This window comes from Rana temporaria, chromosome 12, assembly GCF_905171775.1.
Source record: "Rana temporaria chromosome 12, aRanTem1.1, whole genome shotgun sequence".
Taxonomy (NCBI): domain Eukaryota; kingdom Metazoa; phylum Chordata; class Amphibia; order Anura; family Ranidae; genus Rana; species Rana temporaria.
The window spans coordinates 24567657-24595610 of record NC_053500.1 but is presented as its reverse complement, the minus strand read 5'-3'; the positions used below and the strand labels follow the sequence as shown (position 1 = coordinate 24595610).

At 47.5% G+C, this 27954-nt stretch overlaps 1 protein-coding gene across 1 annotated transcript; it reads left to right on the top strand.

The window, feature by feature from the left end:
* Positions 1-4852: 4852 nt before the first annotated feature.
* TTPAL (alpha tocopherol transfer protein like) lies at positions 4853-26206 on the top strand. The gene is made up of 5 exons (XM_040330131.1): positions 4853-5029; positions 19329-19778; positions 20478-20671; positions 23103-23213; positions 25749-26206. Exons 2-5 carry the CDS (start codon positions 19343-19345, stop codon positions 26022-26024), a joined length of 1017 nt encoding a protein of 338 aa, XP_040186065.1. The 5' UTR covers positions 4853-5029; positions 19329-19342; the 3' UTR covers positions 26025-26206.
* Positions 26207-27954: the final 1748 nt, after the last annotated feature.

The window sequence follows — 27954 nt, the reverse complement described above, 5'->3', positions numbered from 1 at the left end:
AGCAGTGGACGGTGTCAGTAGGGCAGTGGACGATGTCAGTAGAGCAGTAGACGGTGTCAGTAGAACAGTGGACGGTGTTAGTAGAGGAGTGGACGGTGTCAGTAGAGCAGTGGACGGTGTTAGTAGGGCAGTGGATGGTGTCAGTAGGGCAGTGGACGGTGTCAGTAGAGCAGTGAACGGTGTCAGTAGAACAGTGGACGGTGTCAGTAGGGCAGTGAACGGTGTCAGTAGGGCAGTGGACGGTGTCAGTAGAGCAGTGGACGGTGTCAGTAGAGCAGTGGACGGTGTCAGTAGGGCAGTGGACAGTGTCAGTAGAGCAGTGGACGGTGTCAGTAGGGCAGTGGACAGTGTCAGTAGGGCAGTGGACGGTGTCAGTAGAGCAGTGGACGGTGTCAGTAGAGCAGTGGACGGTGTCAGTAGGGCAGTGGACGGTGTCAGTAGAGCAGTGGACGGTGTCAGTAGAACAGTGGACGGTGTCAGTAGGGCAGTGGACGGTGTCAGTAGAGCAGTGGACGGTGTCAGTAGGGCAGTGAACGGTGTCAGTAGAGCAGTGGACGGTGTCAGTAGAACAGTGGACGGTGTCAGTAGGGCAGTGGACGGTGTCAGTAGGGCAGTGGACGGTGTCAGTAGAGCAGTGGACGGTGTCAGTAGAGCAGTGGACTGTGTCAGTAGGGCAGTGGACGGTGTCAGTAGAGCAGTGGACGGTGTCAGTAGAACAGTGGACGGTGTCAGTAGGGCAGTGGACGGTGTCAGTAGAGCAGTGGACGGTGTCAGTAGGGCAGTGAACGGTGTCAGTAGAGCAGTGGACGGTGTCAGTAGAACAGTGGACGGTGTCAGTAGGGCAATGGACGGTGTCAGTAGGGCAGTGGACGGTGTCAGTAGAGCAGTGGACGGTGTCAGTAGGGCAGTGGACGGTGTCAGTAGAACAGTGGACGGTGTCAGTAGAACAGTGGACGGTGTCAGTAGGGCAGAGGACGGTGTCAGTAGGACAGTGGACGGTGTCAGTACAACAGTGGACGGTGTCAGTAGGGCAGTGGACGGTGTCAGTAGGGCAGTGGACAGTGTCAGTAGGGCAGTGAATGGTGTCAGTAGAGCAGTGGATGGTGTCAGTAGGGCAGTGGAAGGTGTCAGTCAGTGGAGCAGTGGACGGTGTCAGTAGGGCAGTGGACAGTGTCAGTAGAGCAGTGGACAGTGTCAGTAGGGCAGTGGACAGTGTCAGTAGGGCAGTGAATGGTGTCAGTAGAGCAGTGGACGCTGTCAGTAGAGCAGTGGACGGTGTCAGTAGGGCAGTGAATGGTGTCAGTAGAGCAGTGGATGGTGTCAGTAGGGCAGTGGACGGTGTCAGTAGGGCAGTGGACAGTGTCAGTAGAGCAGTGGACGGTGTCAGTAGGGCAGTGGACAGTGTCAGTAGAGCAGTGGACGGTGTCAGTAGAACAGTGGACGGTGTCAGTAGGGCAGTGGACGGTGTCAGTAGAACAGTGGACGGTGTCAGTAGGGCAGTGGACGGTGTCAGTAGAACAGTGGACGGTGTCAGTAGGGCAGTGGACGGTGTCAGTAGGACAGTGGACGGTGTCAGTAGAACAGTGGACGGTGTCAGTAGGGCAGTGGACGGTGTCAGTAGGGCAGTGGACAGTGTCAGTAGGGCAGTGAATGGTGTCAGTAGAGCAGTGGATGGTGTCAGTAGGGCAGTGGAAGGTGTCAGTCAGTGGAGCAGTGGACGGTGTCAGTAGGGCAGTGGACAGTGTCAGTAGAGCAGTGGACGGTGTCAGTAGGGCAGTAGACGGTGTCAGTAGGGCAGTGGACGGTGTCAGTAGAGCAGTGGACGGTGTCAGTAGGGCAGTGGACGGTGTCAGTAGGGCAGTGGACGGTGTCAGTAAAGCAGTGGACGGTATCAGTAGAACATTGGACGGTGTCAGTAGGGCAGTGGACGGTGTCAGTAGGGCAGTGGACGGTGTCAGTAGAGCAGTGGACGGTGTCAGTAGGGCAGTGGACGGTGTCAGTAGGGCAGTGGACGGTGTCAGTAGGGGAGTGGACGGTGTCAGTAGGGCAGTGGACGGTGTCAGTAGGGCAGTGGACGGTGTCAGTAGAGCAGTGGACGGTGTCAGTAGGGCAGTAGACGGTGTCAGTAGGGCAGTGGACGGTGTCAGTAGGGCAGTGGATGGTGTCAGTAGGGCAGTGGACGGTGTCAGTAGAGCAGTGGACGGTGTCAGTAGGGCAGTGGACGGTGTCAGTAGAGCAGTAGACGGTGTCAGTAGGGCAGTGGACGGTGTCAGTAGGGCAGTGGATGGTGTCAGTAGGGCAGTGGACGGTGTCAGTAGAGCAGTGGACGGTGTCAGTAGAGCAATGGATGGTGTCAGTAGAGCAGTGGACAGTGTCAGTAGGGCAGTGGACGGTGTCAGTAGAGCAGTGGACGGTGTCAGTAGAACAGTGGATGGTGTCAGTAGGGCAGTGGACGGTGTCAGTAGAGCAGTGGATGGTGTCAGTAGAGCAGTGGACAGTGTCAGTAGGGCAGTGGACGGTGTCAGTAGAACAGTGGATGGTGTCAGTAGAGCAGTGGACGGTGTCAGTAGAGCTGTGGACGGTGTCAGTAGAACAGTGGACGGTGTCAGTAGGGCAGTAGACGGTGTCAGTAGGGCAGTGGACGATGTCAGTGGAGCAGTGGATGGTGTCAGTAGAGCAGTGGATGGTGTCAGTAGAGCAGTGGATGATGTCAGTAGGGCAGTGGACGGTGTCAGTAGGGCAGTGGACGGTGTCAGTAGAGCAGTAGACGGTGTCAGTAGGGCAGTGGATGGTGTCAGTAGAGCAGTGGACGGTGTCAGTAGGGCAGTGGACGGTGTCAGTAGGGCAGTGGACGGTGTCAGTAGAGCAGTGGACGGTGTCAGTAGGGCAGTGGACGGTGTCAGTAGGGCAGTGGACGGTGTCAGTAGAGCAGTGGATGGTGTCAGTAGGGCAGTGGACGGTGTCAGTAGGGCAGTGGACGGTGTCAGTAGAACAGTGGACGGTGTCAGTAGGGCAGTGGACGGTGTCAGTAGAGCAGTGGACGGTGTCAGTAGGGCAGTGGACGGTGTCAGTAGAACAGTGGACGGTGTCAGTAGGGCAGTGGACGGTGTCAGTAGAGCAGTGGACGGTGTCAGTAGGGCAGTGGACGGTGTCAGTAGGGGAGGGTGACAGTAGAGCAGTGGATGATGTCAGTCCTCCTTGGTCACAACTCCTCCCCTCCACTTTCCACCTCTCCCTGGTGTACATTTGTATTCAGCTCCCTTTACTCCGATACCCCTAACTAAAATTTAGTGGAGCCAATTGCCTTCAGAAGTCACCGAATTAGTAAATAAAGTCCACATGTGTGTAATTTTTTCTCACTATAAATACAGCTGTTCTGTGAAGCCCTCAGTGGTTTGTTAGAGAACCTTAATGGACAAACAGCATCATGAAGTTCAAACGAACGCATCAGACAGGTCAGGGACAACATATATAGTTCTTTTATAGGACACTCTGGGTGCTATGGCCAACGTATATGGGACAGGGCAATAGGTTGCTATGGGCAACATAAATAATTATTGTATAGGACACTCTGGTTGCTATGGGCAACATATTTAATTATTGTAGAGGGCACTCTGGTTGCTATGGACAGCGTATATGGGAGAGGGCATAGGGTTGCTATGGGCAACATATTTACTTCTTGTATAGGACACTCTGGTTGCTATGGACAACGTATATGGGACAGGGTACGAGGTTGCTATGGGCAACATGAGACAGGGCATGGATTTCTCTATGCAACATATATAGCCGGATTCAGAAAGACTTACGCAGACGTATCTTCTGATACGCCGCGTAAGTTCACGGATGCGCCTTCGTATCTCTGCGCCTGATTCTTGAAATAAGATACGCCTGAATTTCGGCTCTATCCGACCGACGTAAGTCTCCTACGCCGTCGTATCTTGGGCGCATATTTACGCTGGCCGCAAGGGGCACTTCCTTTGATTTACGCGTTGAATATGTAAATGAGCAAGATACGCCGATTCACGAACGTACTTACGCCTGTCGCAGTAAGCTACGCCGTTTACGTAAGGCGTACGTCCGGCGTAAAGCACCATATAGGAGACACATCCCAGGCAAAGGTATGGACGTCGGAACAGCCGTCGTATTTTACGTCGTTTACGTAAGTCGTACGTGAATGGGGCTGGGCGTAGGTTACGTTCACATCGTAGGCATTGAGCCGTCGTATCTTAGGGAGTATATGCAACGTGATTCCGAGCATGCACGCATGCGCCGTTCGTTCGGCCATTCATTTACTTGGGGTCACGCTTCATTTTAATGGATCATGCCCACTACCTTCCTACTTTGAATTAGGCGGGCTTACGCCGGACAATTTACGTTACGCCGGCGCAAGTTTGGGAGCGAGTGCTTTGTGAATACTGTTCTTGCCTCACTGATTTACGCTGGCGTAGCGCATATGAGATGTGCTACGCTGGTCTAAAGATGTGCCGCTCTACGTGAATCCGGCTAATACAGTTCTTACATAGGACACTCTGGTTTATATGGGTAATATATATGGGACATGGCACTGGGTTGCTATGGGCAACCTATATTGTTTTTTTATATAGGGAATCTCAGGCTGCTATGGGTACCATGTACAGTTGTCATATAAGGCCCTCAGGTTGCCATGGGTAACATATACAAATCTTATGTTGCAGTTCACCTTCCAGTGTCAGGAACCCCCATACTACTTTGTACATTAATAATATCACTTAGCAGAACTGGGTGGTGAGCAGAGCGCCCTCTGCTGGTAGCCGCCTCTAAGGCAGCCTGAGAACGTAAACAGGTGCGCGCACGTAGTAGGCGGGGGATAACGCGCGCCCCGCTCAGTGCACTTGCAGTGTACGCCGTCCAGGTGGGTGGTAGCCTGAGCCGCGCACACGTGACCTGTCAGATGGGCGTGCAGGTGAGAGTCTGTGCAGAGAGAGACAGGGGGGTGCTGGAGGGCTGACCTACACCGCCTGATGACACGGACTCCTCCCCCGTCCTGCAGGTAAATGGTGCCTTCCGCCTCTGTATTGGTGATACCACTCGGGGGTTATGGGGGGTGCAGGTACTTGGATGGTCTATGTGTGTGATCTATAGGGGAAATGTCATTATAATGGGCGGCCTATAGACAATGTATCGGTTTGTTCTATGGAAATGTCCTCTGTTTATGTCTCGTCCATGGACAGTGTGTGATCACTGTGCATATGTGTGATCTATGTACAATGTATCAGTTTGTTCTATGGGAATGTATGTTCCATGAACATTGCATGCATGATATGTGGACATTGCGTACACGCGTGTTTTGTGTGGGTGGTGTGTACACGTGTGCTGTGTGGACATTGTGTGTCTGTATATATTCTGTGGAAATTTCATTGCATGCATGATATGTGGACATTGCGTACACGCGTGTTGTGTGTGGGCGATGCGTACGCGCGTGTTGTGTGGGGGGTGCAAACACGCGGGTGGTGTATACACGCATGATGTGTGGACATTGTGTGTCTGTATATATTAGTTCTGTGGAAATGTCATTGCATGCATGATATGTGGACATTGCGTACACGCGTGTTTTGTGTGGGCAGTGCGTTCACGCGTGCTGTGTAGACATTACGTGTCTATTAGTTTTGTTCTGTGGAAATGTCATTGCATGCATGATATGAGGACATTGCGTACACGCGTTTTGTGCGAGCAGTGTTTACACGCATATTGTGTGGACATTTTGCGTATGTATATATTTTGTTCTGTGGAAATGCCATTGCATTATGTATGATGCATGATATGTGGACATTGCGCACACGCGTGTTGTGTGCGGGCAGTGCGTACACACGGGCGATGTGCACACGCGTGTTGTGCGCGCGGTGTTTACACGCAGGTTGTGCGAGCGGTGCGTACGCGCTTGTTGTGCAGACACTGGGGTAGATTCAGGTAGGGGAGCGCACTGCTACGGCGGCGCAGCGTACCGTTTTTGCGCTACGCCTCCGTAAATTACTGGAGCTACGCTTCATTCACGAAGCATTTGCTCCGTAATTTGCGGCGGCGTTTCGTAAAAGGGGCCGGCGTAAGCGCGCGTAATTTAAATGATCCCGTAGGGGGCGTGGATCATTTAAATTAGCCGCGTTCCCGCGCCGAACGTACTGCACATGCTTCGTTGGAAAATTTCCCGACATGCATTACGGTAAATGACGTCGCAAGGACGTCATTTGCTTCGGCATGAACGGCGTCCATCGCCATTCACGTTTCACTTACGCAAACTACGTAAATTTGGAAATTTGAGACGCGGGAACGACGTGTATACTTGCCATTGGCTGCGCCTCCTAATAGCAGGAGTAGCCTTACGACGAAAGCGGCGAACGCAAACGACGTAAAACACGACCGCAGGGCGCGCGTGCGTTTGTGAATCGGCAATTTGCATACTCTACGCTGACAACTACGGGAACGCCACCTAGCGGCCTGTGTCAGAATGCAGCCTAAAATACGACGGCATAAGAACCTTATGCCAGTCATATCTTAGGCTACAGTCGGCGTATCGAGCTTTCTGAATACAGAAAAGTCGATACGCCGGCGCTACTTAGCAATTACGCTGCGTATCTATGGATACGCAGCGTAATTGCTTCCTGAATCTACCCCCCTGCGTGTATGTATATATTAGTTTGTTCTGTGGAAATGTCATTGCATGCATATGTAGACGCTGCGTACACGCGTGTTGTGCGGACAAAAGTAAGTACACCCTCACATTTTTGTAAATATTTTTATATATATATATTTTTTTTTAGCAGACACCCTAGGGCAGGGCTCGACAAATCCCGGGCGCCAGGTCGCCATGGCGACTAGAAATGGGGCCCTGGCGACTTGGCTTGGAAGGGGGGACAAAAAAAAAATAAAAAAAAAAATTGTTTTTTTTTTTTTTTTTTTTTTTGAGCTGGGGCCATCTGGTGGTGAGCCGTTGGTATTACAAGTTAAGCATTACAAGTTAAACAGCAATTCTAATGTCATTTTTCACTATTTTCACTGCCATCTTCTTCCCTCTAATTAGAACCCCCAAACATTATATATATTTTTTATCCTAACACCCTAGAGAATAAAATGGCAAACGTTGCAATACTTTCTGTCATGCCGTATTTGCGCAGCGGTCTTACAAGCGCACTTTTTTGGTGAAAAAATTACACTTTTTTTAATTAAAAAATAAGACAATAGTAAAGTTATCCCCATTTTTTTTTTAATATTATGAAAGATAATGTTACGCCGAGTAAATTCATACCCAACATGTCACGCTTCAAAATTGCGTCCGCTCGTGGAATGCAGACAAACTTTTACACTTTACAATCTTCATAGGTGACGTTTAAAAAAAATCTACAGGTTGCATGTTTTGAGTTACAGAGGAGGTCTAGGGCTAGAATTATTGCTCTCGCTCTACCAATCGCGGCGATACCTCACATGTGTGGTTTGAACACCATTTACATATGCGGGCGCTGCTCACGTATGTGTTCGCTTTCTGCGCGCAAGCTCGTCGGGACGGGGCGCGTTTTCTGGCTCCTAACTTTTTTACCTGGCTCCTAGATTCCAAGCAAATTTGTCAACCCCTGCCCTAGGGAATAAAATGGCGGTCATCACAACTTTTTTTTTCTTGCACGGTATTTGCGGAATAATTTTTCAAACGCCTTTTTTTGGGGGAAAAAAAACCGGTTTCATGAATTAAAAAATAACAAAACAGTAAAGTTAGCCCAATTTTTTTGTATAATGTGAAAGATGATGTCACGCCAAGTAAATAGATACCCAACATGTTACGTTTTTTAAAATTGCGCACACATGGAATGGCGCCAAACTTTGATACTTAAAAATCTCCATAGGTGACACTTTAACGTTTTTTACAGGTTACTATTTTCGAGTTTCAGAGGAGGTCTAGGTGCTAGAATTGTTGCACACACTCTAACGCACGCAACGATACCTCACATGTGGGGTTTGAACAGCGTTTACATATGTGGGCGGGACCTGCATGCGTGTTTGCTTCTGCGCGCGAGATAACGGGGACAGGGGCGTTTTGAATTTTTTTTATTTTTGCACTTTTTTTTTTTTTATCACTTGTAATAGGAATCAGTGTGACAGGTCCTCTTTATGGAGAGATGTGTGGTCAATAAGACCCCACATCTCTCCTCCAGGCTTACAAGCATGAAATTGGTGAAAAAAAAATCACCGATCACATGCCGACAGCCACGATTGCGGCTTTGTTTACTTCCGGGTACCGGGCGTGACGTCATAACGTCGCGCCCAGGCCTCCGACGGTCATAGATGACTGGTGACCATCTGGTCACCAGTCATCTCTATGCTTTCCAGCAGCACCCACCGATTCGCTCTCCGGGCCCCCGATGGCACAGGAGAGCCCGGAGAAGCACCGGATGGCGGCGGGACGTCCCCTCCCGCTGCCTATAAGAACGATCAAGCGGCGGAATCGCCGCTTTGATCATTCTTATCGTGCACAGAATCGGCAGCTGAAGACGGCGATATCTGAATGATGCCTGTAGCTGCAGGAATCATTCAGATATCGCTGCACAAACCCGAGGACGTCCCAGGGACGTACTCGGTCGTCAAGAGGTTAAAAAAAAAAAAGCAGGGAAAATAATGCATTATGGCCACCAGATGGAGCTGAGGAGTAAACTTAATTCTCATGATACTCGCTGCCATCTGGTGGCCAAAATGTTTGTTTTTTTCTTTTTCAGGATGGGTTCACCCCCCCCCCCCCCCAGTGAATAACCCTCACTCGATCTGCAGAGAATGTATAGCCCAGGGTTTGACAAATTTGCTTGGAATCTAGGAGCCAGCTAAAAAAGTTAGGAGCCAGAAAACGCACCCCGTCCCGACGAGCTTGCGCGCAGAAGCAAACGCATACATGAGCAGCGCCCGCATATGTAAACGGTGTTCAAACCACACATGTGAGGTATCGCCGCGATTGGTAGAGCGAGAGCAATAATTCTAGCTCTGGACCTCCTCTGTAACTCAAAACATGCAACCTGTCGATTTTTTTAAACGTCGCCTATGAAGATTTTAAAGGGTAAAAGTTTGTTGGTATTCCACGAGTGGACGCAATTTTGAAGCGTGACATGTTGGGTATCAATTTACTCGGCGTAACATTATCTTTCATAATATTTAAAAAAATGGGGATAACTTTACCGTTGTCTTATTTTTTAATTTAAAAAAGTGTAATTTCTTCCCAAAAAAGTGCGCTTGTAAGACCGCTGCGCAAATACGGTGTGACAGAAAGTATTGCAACGATCGCCGTTTTATTCTCTAGGGTGTTGGGATAAAAAATATATATAATGTTTGGGGGTTCTAATTAGAGGGAAGAAGATGGCAGTGAAAATAGTGAAAAATGGCATTAGAATTGCTGTTTAACTTGTAATGCTTAACTCGTAATACCAACGGCCACCACCAGATGGCGCCAGCTTACACATCTGGTGGTAATAACTTGTAATACCAACGGCTCACCACCAGATGGTGCCAGCTCACACAAGGAAGAGCTGGGGACTTCACAAAAAAAAAAAAGCCGCCAGGACGCTATTTCTAGTCGCCATGGCGACCGGGATTTGTCGAGCCCTGGTATAGCCTGATTTTGCCCGTTTCCACAGAACATATTTACAAGCAGTTAGAATGGATGAACTGTAAATCAACCCCCCCCCCCCCCCCCAAGTGTAAATATATAGTGTGTATAACGTATATTGGAAGTCATAGAAGGATGAGATTCTACAAATGTACATATAGAAGGTTTCACTCTCCAGGATAAGGCAGATAAAATCTGCATTTTGTGTGGAGTGACCCTTTAAATGACGGCTGTGCTGGTGGATGTGGTTGAGTCGCCCCGTCATGTCTGCGGAGCGCCGGGTGAGTAATGGTCGTGCCGCGGTGACGGTTGAAATGACAGCGTTGCTATTTGCAGGAAGTGTTGTGTCAGGAAAGCCGTTGTAGGAAACCACGCCGCTGTCATCATCTGCGCTGTCTGCCGTCGCCTCCATTGTACCGCCTGTCACAATAAAAACCAATTGTCAGAAAACAACTCCTGGGATCCTACGAAGAAATGACACCCGACGGGCTTTAGAGTAGGAGGTAAACCCCAACTGGATGATGTTCAGTGTTCTTAAATGCTGCGTATCCTAAGAAATTGATTTTAAAAAGGAATTTCTTGTCTTTCCTACAAAATAGGGGACAGAATTATTTTTTTTTATTATTTTTTTTTACTAGTAATGGCGGCGATCTGCGATTTTTATTGGGACTGCGACATTACGGCGGACACTTTTGACACGTTTTTGGCACCATTCACATTTATACAGCGATCAGTGCTATAAATATGCACTAATTACTGTATAAATGTGACTGGCATTGAAGGGGTTAACACTAGGGGGTGAGGAAGGGGTTAAATGTGTACCCTGCATAGTGTTTCTAACTGTGGGGGAGGTGACTGACTGGGGGAGGTGACCGATCTGTGTCTCTATGTACAAGGGACACAGATCGGTCTCCTCTCTCCCTGACAGGACGTGGATCTGTGTGTTTACAAACACAGATCCACGTCCTTGTCTCTGTAACCGCCAATCGCGGGTGCCTAGCGGACATCGTGGCCGCCAGGCATGCGCATCGGCATCTCAGTGATGCGGCGGGCAAGCGCGCCCCCCAGTGGCCAAGAGGAGCGGAGGCCGTAAAAAGCCGGCCTCTTGGAGATTTAGAGCCACCCTGCGGCCGTACAAAGTCGTACGGCCGTCAGGAAGTGGTTAAGCCTCACACAATCGAATTTTCAGCGGACAAAGCATAGGACTTTTGTCTGAAGGGCGTTGGCCAGGAACTTGTCTTGCATACAAACAGCAAAGAATTGTCGGCCAACAAACATGACATACAATGTTTTTCAGCTCTTTAGCGCCACCCTTTGGACAACTTCTGCTAATGTTGTGTTATGGTGAGCGTTGCTTCTGAGCATGCGTGTTTGTACTTGGGAGTTTTGTCTGATGGACACATGATCAGATAATCCGACAACACACAATTGTTGGCGGGCAATATTGAAGCCTGGCTGTCCAACATTTGTCCGCGGAAAATCCGACATCACACATTTGTTGGCGGGCAATTTTAAAGCGTGCTATCCCACGTTTGTCCACGAAAAATCCAAAAACAATTGTCCAACGGAGCGTACAATTGGTCGGATTTTCTGTCAATTCCCGTCGGATAATCCGATCGTGTGTATGAGGCTTTAGTCTTTGTATTCAATGAAATTTGATTGGTTAATTTTAACGCCAGCAAACCCCCAATGGTTGCCCTCGTGTGTGTCATAGCGGTTGTGGGAGAGGGGGGTGTGACAGTAATGTGCTGAAATTCTTGAGCCCGGGTTCACACTGAAGCGGTGCCGGACACTTCATGGAATTCTCACAGGAATCGCATTGCATTACATGCGGCGTCTCTGGGGTGCGATTGAGCCATGGATTTGTATGGATCAAATCGCACCAAACTCATGCAGGACCCCTTTTTTTTTGTCCGCGCCACAATCTGATTGCATGAGTGACTGCGCACACTTATGCGGTGCGATTCTGCAAATTGCACTGGGTCTTGCAAACCGTTTTGTGGGGTGTCGTTAACATGCACCCCGCAATCAGTTTGCGTGAACAGATTGCGTTTTGGATGTGGTGTGAATTCACACCACCTCCAGTGTGAACGGAGAATAGCTCACTATTGCTCTACCTACACCCCCCCCCCCCAGCATTGCTACTGCAGGAAAGTATATTAGAGTCCTGTACCCCTTTCTGCGGACTCTTTAGCAAGGGTCTAAAACTGGTGGCCCTCCAGCTGTTGCGAAACTACAAGTCCCATAGTGCCTCTGCCTGTGGGAGTCGTGCTTGTAACTGTTAGCCTTGCAATGCCTCATGGGACTTGTAGTTTCGCAACAGCTGGAGGACCGCCAGTTTGAGACCCCTGCTTTTAAGGCCTTATGCACACAGGGCATTAAAAAAACAAAAAGCCAGCTGCAAAGCCAGTGCCGACACCAGGAAAAAACATCAGTAAAAACCCTTTTTTAGAAGTGTTTTGCGTTGGCGTTCAATGCGCATTTACCTGCATTTCTCTGTCCTTCTATTTTCCATTTTCGAGTCCAATTCTACTACTTAAAGCGGTAGTTCACCCCCCCCCCCCCCCCCCGACACATTTTACCATCGAGACAGGCATTGTAGCGCGAGCTACAGTATGCCTGTCCCGATTTTTTTTAACCCCGTACTCACCTTGTAGTCGTCCATCGTAGATTTCGGCTCCCGCGGGGAATGGGCGTGCCTATGGAGAGGGAGGATGATTGACGGCCGGCCCTGGCACGTCACTCTCCCCGAAGACAGCCGGAGTAGGTCTCGGCTCTTCACGGCGCCTGCGCACAGGCTATGCGCACGCGTCGTGAAGACCAAGCCTATTTCGGCTATTTCCGGAGAAGCGTGACGCGCCAGAGCCGGCCGTCAATCATCCTCCGTCTCCAGAGGCACGCCCATTCCCCGGTATCTTCGATGGACGACTACAAGGTGAGTATGGGGGGAAAAAATTCGGGACAGGCATACTGTTTTTTTTTTTCCCGTCGATAGGGTGAACCCCCGCTTTAAAAATGCTTGACACGGCTTAAAGCGGAGGTTCACCCGCACATGACACTTTTTCCCCTTAGATTCCTGCTCGTTTTGTCTAGGGGAATCGGCTAGTTGTTTTAAAATATGATCCGTACTTACCGTTTACGAGATGCATCTTCTCCGTCGCTTCCGGGTATGGGTCTTCGGGAGCGGGCGTTCCTTCTTGATTGACAGTCTTCCGAGAGGCTTCCGACGGTCGCATCCATCGCGTCACGATTTTCCGAAAGAAGCCGAATGTCGGTGCGCAGGCGCAGTATAGAGCCGCACCGACGTTCGGCTTCTTTCGGCTACGAGTGACGCGATGGATGCGACCGTCGGAAGCCTCTCGGAAGACTGTCAATCAAGAAGGAACGCCCGCTCCCGAAGACCCATACCCGGAAGCGACGGAAGAAGATGCATCTCGAAAACGGTAAGTACAGCTCATATTTTAATACAAATAGCCGATTCCCCTAGACAAAACGAGCATCCACCTTGGGCCTTGTACTCACGAGCAGACATGTCCGATGAAAACGGTCCGCAGACCGTTTTCATCGGACATGTCTGCCCGGAGACTTCTGTTCGATGGCTGTACACACCATCGAACAGAATTCCGCGCGTAAACAATACGCGGGGCGTGTCTGCGGTGCCGCCGCGACAATGACGCGGCGACGTGGGCGGGCCTGCCTTTTAAATGCTTCCACGCATGCGTCGAAGTCATTCGACGCATGCGAGGGATGGCGGGCGGCCGGACATGTACGGTAGGTCTGTATAGACGACCGTACATGTCGGGCGGACAGGTACACCTGTCCGATCCGCCCGAAAATGGTCTGCTCGGGCCTACACACGGCCAAACATGTCTGCTGAAACTGGTCCGCGGACCAGTTTCAGCAGACATGTTTGGTCGTGAGTACGGGGGCCTAAGGGGAAAACATAAAAAAAAACATAATTGGGTGAACTCCCGCTTTAAGGCCTCTTGCACACGATGCATCTACTTTTTTTTTTTTTTATGTATTTTCGTGCAAAGTCGTGCACATTTTCGCACATGCGCGGTAGCTAGTTCTCGCATTGACAATGTCAATGGACAAATCTGTGTGAATTTGCGCACAAATGCCACGTAAATTATTGACCAAAACTGTCGTTTTTTTTTTTTTTTTTTTTTTTTTAACTGAAGAATACACGGCGCTTGTTTACACACCTGTGTGCACAGGCACATTACAATTAATGGGTTGTATTTTAGTTCAGTAAAAAAAAAAAAAGCTGTACTGAGCTTTTTCAAGCTGCAGTGTACAAGAGGCCTTACACTGTATACAGCATTAACATGCGTTTTTTTTTGCCCCCTGTTCATGACGATTGCAGTGATATTGCATTTTCTTCTTTTTTTATCCTGCCCAAAACACACCGACACTGATACTAATTTATAAAAAAATATAATACTTCTGCCAAAAACAAATATTGCCAATTTGACCCTGCCTGACCTTGACCCAAACACCATCTCTGGCACTGACCTAGATTAAACCTTGATCTAGGTTTTTATTATTATTAATTTTATTTTATTTATTTATTTATTTATTTTATCAAAGGAAAACTGGCCCAAAATAGTAAAAAATAAATAAATACTATTATTTTTTTTACATTTTTAGCGGTGTATTTCTTGGTACTACCATAACCTACCACCAAAGAACAACCCAAATAAATTCTCCTGTATCACATATGTGTATGTTAGTTGTACACGTAGTACAGCCCAAAAACAATAGGGCGCATTTTTCTGCTTTATTTTATTTCTTATTTATCCTACCTAAAACACACTGATACTAAATAATAATAAATAAATTCTGGCAAAAACAAATATTGCCATTTGACCCTGCCTGACCCAAACACTGATGCCGCGTACACACGATCATTTTTCGGCATGTAGAAAAAACAACGTTTTTCCAACTTCATCATTAAAACGACGTTGCCCACACACCATTGTTTTAAAAAAATGCTCTAGCAAAGCGCGGTGACGTACAACACGTACGACGGCACTATAAAGGGGAAGTTCCATTCGGATGGCACCACCCTTGGGGCTGCTTTATCTGATTCCGTGTTAGTAAAAGACGATTCACGCTTTTCTGTCTGTTACAGCGTGATGAATGTGCTTACTCCATTATGAACGGTAGTTTTACCAGAACGAGCGCTCCCGTCTCATAACAAGCTTCTGAGCATGCGCGGGTTTTTAACGTCGTTTTAGCCCACACATGATCATTTTTTTACAATCCGAAAAACGACATAGTTTAAAAACGTCGTTAAAAAATGCAGCATGTCCGAAAAATTATGTGAAGCCCACACACGATCATTTTATGACATTTTTTAAAAACAACGTTTTTTTTCATGCCGAAAAATGATAGAGTGTACGCCGCATAAGACCCCTTTCACACTGAGGAGTTTTTCAGGTAGTTGATCGCTAAAAATAGCGCCTAAATACCGCCTGAAAAACTCCTGCCCTGTAGTTTCTGTGTGAAAGCCCGAGTGCTTTTACACTGTGGCAACGCGCTGGCGGGACCGCTCCAAAAGTCCTGCCAGCAGCATCTTTGGAGCGGTGAGAGGAGCGGTGTGTTTACCGCTCCTTCCCATTGAAAACGATGGGACACCGCGGCTATACGCCTCTGCAGAGGCGCATTTCCGCCAGTATTAACCCTTTTTCGGGGTTAAAACCGCACCGCTAGTGGCCGAAAACCACCACAATTCCATGTCAATTCCGATGGTATAGCGCCACTAAAAATAGCGGCGCTATACCGCCACCGCACCTCCCGCCCCAGTGTGAAAGAGGCCTAACTCTGGCACTGACCTTGATCAAACCCTTTTATTTTATCATTTAAAAAAAAATATATTATTATTAATAATATTATAAATGTTTAATTTATTATTCTGCAGGGAGAGAAACGTGTGTCTCTCTCTCCTCCATTCACAGAGAGAGACAACACAGGGGGTGGGCTTCACAGTGACCAATCACTATGATAGCCAATCAGAGGCTATCGCAGCAATCAGGTGACCCAGAGTCTCGCATCCCGGGTCCCAATCGTTAGTACGGGGCTCATGGTGAGACCTCGCTCTCTGTGCTGGAAGTGTGTCGTGCTGCGCGCTCCCAGCACAAGCTTGGAGAGATACGCAAATATGAGGCCCCAACGGAAAAAAAGCCTCGTCTAGCGGGGGCCGCATATTTGTGTTACGTCAGTATGAAGGGGTTAAACAAGTCGGAAAATCCAATAAAACCTTCTTGGAAGAACCAAGGATGGGCACCTACCTCCCCTACCCTCCTCCAGGGCATAGGCGTGCGCACAGGGTGTGCCAAATATACTGCGTTAAACCTGCACTAACGCACAGAAAAATACAGCATTAAACGGCACATAACACACTGAAATATACAACGTTAAAGCGGTTCTCCACCCTAAAGTGGAGTCCCGCTGATCGGAACCCCCCCCCCCTCCGGTGTCACATTTGACACCTTTCAGGGGGAGGGGGGTGCAGATACCTGTCTAAAGACAGGTATTTGCACCCACTTCCGGCCCGGCATTCACGGGCAAAAGACGGGCATTCCGTCACATCCCGTCACCCCCCTCGTTGTGTGCTGGGAACACTCGGCTCCCAGCACACAGCGGGAGCCAATCGGCGGGCGCGGCGCGACTCGCGCATGCGCCGTAGGGAACCGGGCAGTGAAGCTGCAGCGCTTCACTTCCTGGTTCCCTCAGCGTGGATGGCGGGGGGAGCAGCAGAGAGACGAGCGATCGCTCGTCCTCTGCTGCGATCGGCGCTGGACTCCAGGACAGGTAAGTGTCCTAATATTAAAAGTCAGCAGCTGCAGTATTTGTAGCTGCTGGCTTTTAATATTTTTTTCCCATGGCACATCCGCTTTAAATGTGCACTAACGCACAGAAATATGCTGCATTAAATGTGCAGTAACACACTGGAATATACTGCGTTAAACATGCAGTAATGCACAGAAATATACTGCGTTAAACCTGCACTAACGCACAGAAAAATACAGCATTAAACGGCACATAACACACTGAAATATACAACGTTAAATGTGCACTAACGCACAGAAATATGCTGCATTAAACGTGCAGTAACACACTGGAATATACTGCGTTAAACATGCAGTAATGCACAGAAATATACTGCGTTAAACCTGCACTAACGCACAGAAAAATACAGCATTAAACGGCACATAACACACTGAAATATACAACGTTAAACGTGCACTAACGCACAGAAATAAAGTAAATATATAATAAAAATAAAAAACTACTGACACTGTCCACTGCCCTACTGACACCATCAGTATACTGGTATATACACATGCAAATATGGGGTGCTTACCCTAATGCAATAGGCTGCGCACACCTATGCTCCAGGGTTTGTATTTATTACAGTTCAGGTTCTCTTTAGATTCAGTAGTTGGGTATACAGCCTCCTCCTCCTCACCACTGAAGCTCAGAGCTTCTTCATGCAGCCTGCCACCCACAGACCTCGCTCGTCGTCCTCTATAATTAAAGGCTCTATGCAGGTCGCTGTGACCTGTTTTCTTTTATTGGCTCCGCATTGCGTGACTCGATACAAGCTTCATCCCGCTCTTTGATGTTGGAACCGGTTGAATTTCTCAGCTCATGTTATTATGGGGTGTGTGGGGTGGATGCCTGGGAAGATTATTTGTTGGCCCTAGACAGTCAGATTTTGATCTGCTGGAGTAAGAAGTTTTACCAACACCCAGGATGATCCATTCAGATGTTCTCCTCCCATCCCTACAATGACTATGACATTACAGTCATGATATATTCTGTACTTGCTAAATATACTGCAGAAATCTCCCTCCACTGAGTCTGGCTGCAGCCATTTTAACTGTGGGCAGCTGAAGCTGCTGCCTGTTTTACTTCCTGGATTTACAGAGGCACATCTCCAGCTCTCATTGGCCCTCTTATGACTTGCCTCCCCCCCTCCCCTCTCTTCCTGGGAAACTCACCTGAGTGAGAGAGCTGTGCATGATGTCATACGCCTAGGCCAGACAAGAAAGAGGAAGTGGGCTGTATAGGGTATGTACTGGCAGAAAAAATAAACGTTTTACTATCCAAAGTTAAAGTGGTTGTACACCCTTTCTTAAAATGGCTGCAATTCAATACAAAATGGACAGTTGGGTGATTAAAATGACCAGTTCCAGCTTCCCTACACATCTCTCCTGCTTACTAGGTGTGTCTTTTATAGTGAGGATTTCTTTTTACTCCCTGTTGTGTCTGACTTTCCTTGCCAGTAAGTGAGGAGGTCTTCCCTGACCTCCTGTTCTGCCTGAAACCCATCATGTAGAGAGGAAGTAGGAAGGTCTTCCATGACCTCCTGTTCTGCCTGACCCCCATCATGTAGCAAGGAAGTGGGAAGGCCTTCCCTGACACCTATCATGTAGAGAGGAAGTAGGAAGGTCTTCCCTGACCTCCTGTTCTGCCTGACCCCCATCATGTAGAGAGGAAATGGGAAGGTCTTCCATGACCTCCTGTTCTGCCTGACCCCCATCATGTAGAGAGGAAATGGGAAGGTCTTTCATGACCTCCTGTTCTGCCTGACCCCCATCATGTAGAGAGGAAATGGGATGGTCTTCCATGACCTCTTGTTCTGCCTGACCCCCATCATGTAGAGAGGAAGTAGGAAGGCCTTCCTTGACCCCCATCATGTAGAGAGGAAGTAGGAGGGTCTTCCCTGACCTCCTATTCTGCCTGACCCCCATCATGTAGAGAGGAAGTAGGAAGGTCTTCCATGACCCCCATCATGTAGAGAGGAAGTAGGAAGGTCTTCCCTGACCTCCTGTTCTGCCTGACCCCCATCATGTAGCGAGGAAGTGGGAAGGCCTTCCCTGACACCCATCATGTAGAGAGGAAGTAGGAAGGTCTTCCCTGACCTCCTGTTCTGCCTGACACCCATTATGTAGAGAGGAAGTAGGAGGGTCTTCCCTGACCTCCTATTCTGCCTTAACCCCATCATGTAGAGAGGAAGTAGGGAAGGTCTTTCCTGACCTCCTATTTTGCCTGACCCCCATCATGTAGCGAGGAAGTGGGTAGGTCTTCCTGACCTCCTGTTCTGCCTGACTCCCATCATGTAGCGAGGAAGTGGGAAGGTCTTCCCTGACCTCCTGTTCTGCCTGACTCCCATCATGTAGCGAGGAAGTGGGAAGGTCTTCCCTGACCTCCTGTTCTGCCTGACCCCCATCATGTAGAGAGGAAGTAGGAAGGTCTTCCATGACCACCTGCTCTGCCTGACCCCCATCATGTAGAGAGGAAGTGGGAAGGCCTTCCCTGACCCCCATCATGTAGAGAGGAAGTGGGAAGGCCTTCCCTGACCCCCATCATGTAGAGAGGAAGTGGGAAGGCCTTCCCTGACCCCCATCATGTAGAAAGGAAGTAGGAAGGTCTTCCCTGACCTCCTGTTCTGCCTGACATCTTCCACCTATGTATGAAAGGAGAAGAAATCTCTAAAATGAGAACTTAGATGGCAATGAAAAGTTGACCTAGGATCCATTCCTTCCCTACTTAATTCTAAGCTTAAAAGTTTTTGTCTGCGTTTAGACTTGAAGGTAAACAACGTCTAGTGTGGATGAAGTTGAATAGATGTATCTGTAAGTGGTAAGCTTTATTTTTCTGTTCTTGTGGAAGTCTGACCAGCCCTTCTTGTCGTTGACAGCGGCCTCTTATTCAATGGCACAAGACAATGAGCCCTCACTAGGAAGTTCTTCTTTGTCCACTTCTTTGGAGGTTGACTCGACCCTCCAGGAGAACTACGTGTGCTCTCTGACTCCTGAACTCATCCAGAAGGCCAGGGAGGAGCTTCAGGAAAAGCCGGAATGGAGACTACGTGACGTCCAGGCTCTCCGGGACATGATATGGAAGGACTATCCAAACCTCAGGACCAGAGTGGATGATGCCTTCCTCCTCCGTTTCCTCAGGGCCCGCAAGTTTGACTATGATCGGGCCCTACAGCTCCTGGTCAACTACTATAGCTGCCGGAAAGGCTGGCCTGAGCTTTTTACGGACCTGAGACCATCTGTGGTAAAGCCGGTGCTGGATTCTGGCTTCCTTACCGTCCTGCCTCATAGCGACAAAGAGGGGAGGCGTGTTGTCTGCATTCGCCCGGGTGAGAGACATTATCACTATATGCATGTGTAGTCACTGGTTAGGAACCTATATATATATATATTTTTCTTATTATTTATTATTATTTATTTTTATTATTATTTATTATTATTATTATTATTTTTTTTTTTTTTTACAAAAAATAATATTTTGACCCTTTTTTTAAAAAAATAAAAAATGTATTTGGGTCATTTTTATTATTCCTATTACAAGGAATGTAAACATCCCTTGTAATAGAAATAAGGGATGACATGTCCTCTTAAATATGAGATCTGGGGTCAAAAAGATCTCATATTTACACTAAAATGCAATGCATAAAAAAAAAAAATCCCTTTAAGAACATTGGGCGGAAGTGACGTTTTGACGTTGCTTCCACCCTGCAATGATATGGCGATGGGTGGGGGCCCTCACTCGTCTCCATACCCAGGCAAAGAACAGACCCGATTGCCGCTGCCGACGGGGGGCTGCAAGTGTAAGAACTGATGTAGTCACCAAAGATTGATTTGATTTAGATTTTTTTTTTGTTCATTCATTTTTGCATTTTGTAAATAAAGAATTTTAAATATAAATTTTTAAAAGCATTGTTATTTTACAGCATTTCTTCACACCCGCCTACAACTTTTGCACAGTACTGTATACCATTCCATTTCCCTGCGCTTTACATTTCTTATCGCTCATTATTTAATTTTCTCGCCATCAGGCCGCTGGAACCCCCGGGACTATCCAATCACAGAAAACGTTCGTGCCATGTACCTGTCCCTGGAGAAACTGGTGGAGTCGGAAGAGACACAAGTGAACGGAATTGTCATCCTGGCTGATTACGGAGGGGTGGGCTTGTCTCAGGCTTCCCATTTTGGACCCTTTATAGCCAAAAAAGTGATTGGGATTCTGCAGGTATGAAAAGAAATTGGCTGGCGGTAATACTTTCTTTCTTTTCTTTCGATTAGAGTGCACTTTTTGTATTGGGACAATGCTATTGGGTGCAGTGTTTAATTTATTTTGGCAGCAAATTTCGATTTAGTTTTAGTCTTAGTCTTCGGACGAAAATGGCATTTTAGTTTTAGTCCCATTTTAGTCTTCTGCAATTGTTTGTCATATTTAGTGTACACATAACTAGATTCAGTAAGAGTTAGGCCGGTGTATCAGTAGATACGCCGACCTAACTCGGAATCTGCGCCGACCTATGTTTAAGTGTATGCTCAAACTGAGATACACTTAAACCTATCTAAGATACGATGGCTTGCGCCGTAGTATCTTAGGGTGAAATATTTTGGCTGGCCGCTAGGTGGCGCTTCCATTGCGGTCGGCGTAGAATATGTAAATCACTAGATACGCCTATTCACGAACGTACGCCCGGCCGACGCAGTACAGATACGCCATTTATGTAACGCATTATCAGGCCTAAAGTTACAAATAGCTGGAATAGTAATGTTAAGTATGGCCGTCGTTCCCGCGTCGAAATTCGAAAATGTTACGTCGTTTGCGTAAGTCGTCCGTGAATAGGGATTTACGTCATTTACGTCCACGTCGAAACCAATAGGCCCGTGCGGCGTACGTTGCCGCAATGAACACTGGGATATGTAGGCGGACGGCGCATGCGCCGTTCCAAAAAAAAACGTCAATCACGTCAGGTCAAACCAAATTAACATAAAACACGCCCCCTCAACCTATTTTGAATTAGGCGCCCTTACGCCCGCCCGCTTTAGGCTACGCCGCCGTAACTTAGCAGGCAAGTACTTTGTGAATCATGTACTTGCCTCGCTAACTTACGGCGGCGTAGTGTAAACACGATACACTACGCCGCCGCAAAGTTAGGACGCCCTTTCTGAATCTAGCTATAAATCATTATAGTACATTTTAGTCGTCTAAAATCGAATGAGTGTAATTAAATTGTAATGCATTAGCTAACATTTCTCCATGGGCGGACTGACCATTTGGGCACTCGGGCACTGCCCGAGGGCCCCATGCCACTAGGGGGCCCCATCAGGGTTGCCAGCCTCAGTAAAACCAGGGACAGTATGTAAAAATCTGTGTTTTAAAAAAAATCCCAAGATTGTAGTTGCCCAGCCTCTCTAGTACCCTTTCAGTGTGTGTATGTGTATTCTGTGTATATGTATACTGTGTGTCTGTGTATACTGTATATGTGTGTGTGTGTGTGTGTGTGTGTGTCTGTGTATGTGTATACTGTGTGTGGCCCCATAATCTCCTATTTCCCGGGGGGCCCCATGAGTTGTCAGTCCGCCCCTGCATTTCTCTATTTCTAAACTCATTATATACTGTTGGAGTCCAAAGATGAAGTATAGAATCCCCAGGAATATTCACTTGAAATCTAGCGATCAAATAGTGCACATGTTCAGTATGCTGACCACCAAAACATGCCCCACGCCAAGACAAATAATTGGCCTCCTACCAGAAGGCGAGACTCTGTATAGGTCTGACCTCGCTCTTGGGGAGTACCCCTCACTGTGGGTGTAGGAAGTATCTCCCAGCAGGAAAGTCCATACAGATAATCCATTGCCTTGAACACTCATTGCAGTATCCCTCGCCAAATGGCACTTCACCATTAAAGTACTCCCGATCATTCCAATACGGTATGGCAAGTAAAAAGAGAAGGAATAGATCCTCATTGCACAATGTCCGTTAAAAGCATTTATTTAATACATCTACTTACAATGCTAAAAACCACAAGCATTCATGTACAAAATCATCCGGAGTCCTGGCGTGCACGCTGACGTCACCGCTTCTTCCTCCGTCCGAGATACGTTTCGTCGCAAGAGACGTCGTCTCTGGGGTACCTCATCTTTGGACTTTCGCACAATATTTTTGATAAATATATGCATATTTTATTATCACTTCACATAATGTGATGTCACTTCCAAATGGCACTTCACTATTAAAGTACTCCCGACCATTCCAATAGGGTATGGTAAGTGAAAAGCAAAGGAAGGGATCCTCATTGCGCAATGTCTGTTTTAAAGCATTTAATTAAAGACATGTACTTATAGAGCTGAAAAACACACAAGTATTCATGTACAAAATTGTCCAGGGTGCTGATGGCACCACTTCTTCCTCCGCCCGACATACGTTTTGTCGTAAGACGTCGCCACTGGGGTACCTCATCTTTGGACTTTTGCATTGAATTTCTGATGAATATATGCATATTTTTTTTGTATCAGTTCACATAATGTGATGTCACTTCCTGTGACTGTTTTTTAAAGGGGACCTGTCGCAAAATCAAGTGCCTTCTGAAACTTGCAGGGCGGTTTCGTAAACAATAGAGGCATTTCTTTGTCGATCATCTGATCTTCTTCTGTCTTTCACTTAGGATGGGTTTCCGATCAGAATAAAAGCCGTCAATATCATCAACGAACCGAGAATATTCAAAGGGATTTTTGCGATATTGAGGCCGTTTTTGAAAGAGAAGATCGTGAAGCGGGTAAGCGCTCTCTGAATGTATCGCTATACGAGTTCTGACTTTGCTTTATATACAGCAGCAGATGGTTCCTACACAGATCCCGACAGTTCATATGGATTTAAGAAAGCCTGTAGTGAAATGTGCCATTGCTGGTCCCTCCTACTGGAATTTCTAGCTCCTTGGCTATCCTGGTGAACCAGTGGCTTCAGACATTTCATGGAGCAAGCATGCAGATCGAATATTCTGATTTGAATTCTGACTCTCCTGATGTACATACTTGTTCCAAGTCAGCTTTTTAAATGGCTGAAGCCAGTGACCTCCAAGCAACTATTTTTTTGTCTAGGGAGGTTGCTATAAATTAACAGGGAGCTGGCCCTGTTGCAAAACACCTCTGAGAGTCTCTGCCTATGATGAGAGGGGGTGTGTGCCTTTCCTCCAATCAGCAATGTTGGCTATCTTGGCTGTATGCCCAGACATCACACTCTGTATTAAACAGGAAGAGAAAAATTTCTTAACACAATCTGAACTTTCTGAACAGTATATAAATGTGAAGACAGCAGATATACATGTAAAACTTATGCAGGGAGATTTTTTCTCATCTCTGTGTATCATCTGAGGCTGTTCACTTCACTGGGTGTATGGAGGGTTTACATCCACTGTAAGGAACATTATTTTAAAGTTAGTCGACAATTTTGTACGCAGCTTTTCAGATTTGTAAACCTCTGTCCATCTTTGTTTCTGAGACACTCTGACTGGAGTTGAGATGCTCTTTTTATACCCAATCATGTCGCTGACCTTTTTGCCAGTTAACCTAATTAGTTGTTCTTCCAGCTCTTCCTTGTTAGTACCAAGTTGCCCGATTTCCAAATGCTCTTTTCTTAAAATTGTACCTTTTTTTTCCCCTCAGTTTACCTGCTTCCACCCACCGCATAGTAAAATAATCTACTGGTGGGAGCATGTCATATGAAGTCCTCCCATTCTCGCCGTGGGAGCGCGGCGATTGGTGGTGCGCTGTGTCCTTGGGACACAAGGCATCACTGATCACGGTAAAGAGCCTCTGACGTAAGCTCTTTATCATGTGATCAGTTGTGTCCAATCACAGCTGATCACTGCGTAAACAAAAAATGCCAGTTATCGGCATTCCTCTCCTCACGCTGACAGCGTTTGAGGAGAGGTGAGAAGGTAAGCGGCATTGCTCAGCAGGGACATCCGCACTGACAATCAGGGCACTGATCATCAGTGTCCTTATTAGTGCAGCTCCAACAGTGCCCATCAGTGATGTCTACCAGTGTCCATAAGTGCTGCCCATCAGTGAAGGAGAAAAATTACTTATTTACAAACTTTTATAACAGAAACTAAGCAAAACTTTTTTTTTTTTTGTAAATTTTCAATCCTTTTTTTTACCGTTTGTCTAGTAAAAAATAAAAAACCCAGTGGTAAAAAAAAAAAAAGAAATCTCTATAGGTCATACAATTTTATTTTTTTGGCAGTGTTGCATGACCGTGCAATTGTCATTCAAAGTGTGACATCGCTGAAAATTGGCCTGGACAGGAAGGGAGTGAAAGTGCCCGGTAGGCAAGTGGTTAAACATTTTGGCCCGGATTCACAAAGCACTTACGCCGACGTATCTCGAGATACGCCGCGTAAGTGTAACTATGCGCCGTCGTATCTGTGCGCCGTGCCCACAATCTGAGATACGCCTAAAAATAGGCTTCCTACGACCGACGTAACTTGCCTACGCCGTCGTATCATGCGCACATATTTACGCTGGGCACATTTTTGCTGCTCCCATTGATTTTCTATGCACATATGCAAATGAGGGAGATGCGTCGATTCACGAACGTACTTGCACCCGGCGCATAATATACGCAGTTTGCGTAAGTCGTAAAGTTATTCCTCATATAGGAGGCACAACTCATGCAAAGGTATGGACCAGGGAACACAAGCCGTCGTATCTTTTGTCGTTTACGTTGTACGTGAATATGACTAGGCGTAGGTTATGTTCACGTCGTAGGCAGTGATTCGACGTATCTTGGGCAGTTGTTTCGACGTGATTCTGAGCATGCGCACTGGGATGCGGCCACGGGACGGCGAATGCGCCGTTCATTTTAACTACTTCTATGGCGCTTGGCCCATCATTTGCATGGGGTCACGTCTCCTTACCATGGCTTACGCCCACTTCCACCTACGCTGGTTTACGCCAAGGAAATCCAGCGTATCTTTAAGAGCGAGTGCTTTGTGAATCCAGTGCTTGCCTCTGTGCGCTGCGTCGGTGTAGCGTATATTGGATATGCTACGCCTGCATAAATATGCGCCGATGTATGTAAATCCGGACCTATATATGGTTTCTATTGTGAATAAAATGTGGGGTTATGAGATTTTGCAAATCATTGCAATTCGGTTTTTATGTAGCAACTTTTTTGGCATTGGGTTTGTATAAAGGCAGATTTGGGTACTTTTCATGTTTGCTTCAAATGAATTTTCATTAATTTAAAGTTCTGTATATTTCGCTCGCATATTCTAAACCCAACTAATCTTGTCCCGTTTTCTGTTCAGTTTTTCCTGCACGGGTCGGACTTGAGCTCTCTCCACAGCAACGTGCCAAAGGCCATCTTGCCCGATGAATATGGAGGGACTGCGGGCAAACTGGATACCTCTTCCTGGAGTCAGATCCTCCTGGCGTCTGAAAATGACTTTGCACAAGGCTTCCACCTGGCCGATCTTAACCGCGACGGCTCCCTGCAAGGGCTTGTCATGAACGACACCGAGTCCGACTACCTGCAGTGTGAGGAGTCCAGTCGTGGGGTGAAATCTCAGCTCTATTGTTACTGAATAGTATTTTTCTGTGATGTAATTTGTGTCCTACAGGAGAGGCCTTGGTATTCACACCCTCTCCTGTATACTCGTATTACCTAATTTTACTTGGCTGCTGTATAACCATTCATTCATTGTGGTACACGCAGACCTCAGGGTAGTTATTTCATTTAATCCATCTATAAACAGTGCTGTTTTTAGTTACCTGTGAATGAGAAGTTTCCAACAAAACCTGCACACCTGCTGAATTCTGCACGCCCACACAGGCTGTCAGTGGGCGTGCTGGTATTGGCTGCCGGAGTGTTGGAGACGGGTAAAGGAAACCTTCACTGACGGCAACATTTAAGCTATTAGACCATGTTAACTTATGAGCAGGGGGATATTCACGACTAATCTATTGTATTCTCTGCTGATGAATTGCAACAATACATGGAAACTAAAGCTGTTGACCACTCCTAAAAGCCATGCATGTTTCCAGTGCTGGCCAGTCATATGGTCAGCCAAGAGGTCGATCCATAAAGGGATCGAATGTTAAATACACCAAGATCGGATATTCCAACAACGATTGTGTGATGGAAGGGTTTTGTTGGATAATCCAACCGTCTGTACGCTCCATCGGACAATTGTTGTCGGAATTTCTAACAACAAATGTTGGCTGTGCATGCTCTCAAATTGTCCGACAACAAATGTCCGTCCGGATTATCCGATTGTGTGTACACAAGTCAGTCGGACTAAAATCCAAAGTACAAACACGCATGCTCCAAACCAATGCTAACCATAAGACAAAATTAGCAGAAGTTGCCCAAAGGGTGGCGCTAAAGAGCAGAAAAGCCACATCGTTTAGTGTATGTTGGCTGCAAAAGTTCTGCTGTCTGTATGCAGAACAAGTTCACGGCCAACGCTCTTCGCACAAAATTCCACGGAAATACGATCATGTGTACGAGGCTTAAGAGTTGAGCCACATCTGCCAACTAGTCTAGGGATCTGACGTTAAATGCACCCAAGATTTGAGCCACATCTGCCAACCACTCTAGGGATCTCACGTTAAAGGAGAAGTATAGCCAAAGCTTTTTTGGCTATACTTCTCCTATGGATCACAGGAGCGCAGTTTGTTCTGCACTTCTGTAACCTGTTTTTAACCAGCAGCAGGCTCAAGTCCACTGTTGGCTGACGTCGCTGAGCCGGTCCAGGCCCTGAAAAGATCACGGCCATATGGTCTGGATCCACCCAGCAGGCTGGACCAGCACCTGGCTCAGCCCCATGCTCCAGTAAACGCAGGAGGAGGAAGAGCAGAGAGCCAGTGACTGGCAGTCGCAGCTCTCTGCTCAGAGCAGAGGGGAGAACTGAGTGATCAACAGTGTTTGATCGCTCAGTTCTCACTGCAGAGCCGGGAAGGGGACAGATGCAGTATTGGGTCGATGCTGCATCCACCTAGGTAAGTGTACAAAAAAGAAAATGCTAAAGTCCATACTTCTCTTTTAAATACACTCAAGAATTGAGTCACATCCGCCAGCTGCTCTAGGGATTGAAGGTTAAAGCGGTGTTCTGCCAAAAAGAAAAACACATTAAAAGCCAACAGCTACATATACTGCAGCTGCTGGCTTTTAATACATGGACGCTTGCCTGTCCTGGAGTCCAGCGATGTTGGCACCGGGTGCTCCGCTGCCATTGTGGGTACGGGAACCCGGCAGTGTAGCCTTTCGGCTTCACGCCTGAAACCCTACTGCTCATGCTCGAGGCCCCGCTTCTCTCTCCTATTGGCCCAGGGGTGGAGGAGGAGGGAGCCCCGCAGTGACAGCGTCAGGGGCTCCCGGAAGTGGAAAAGGATACCTGTCAGACAGGTATCCTGTTCCCCCCCCCCCCCTCCCCCCGAAAGGTACCAATTGTGGCACGGGAGGGGGGGGGACTAAGATAAGCAGAAGTTCCACTTTTGGGTGGAACTTCGCTT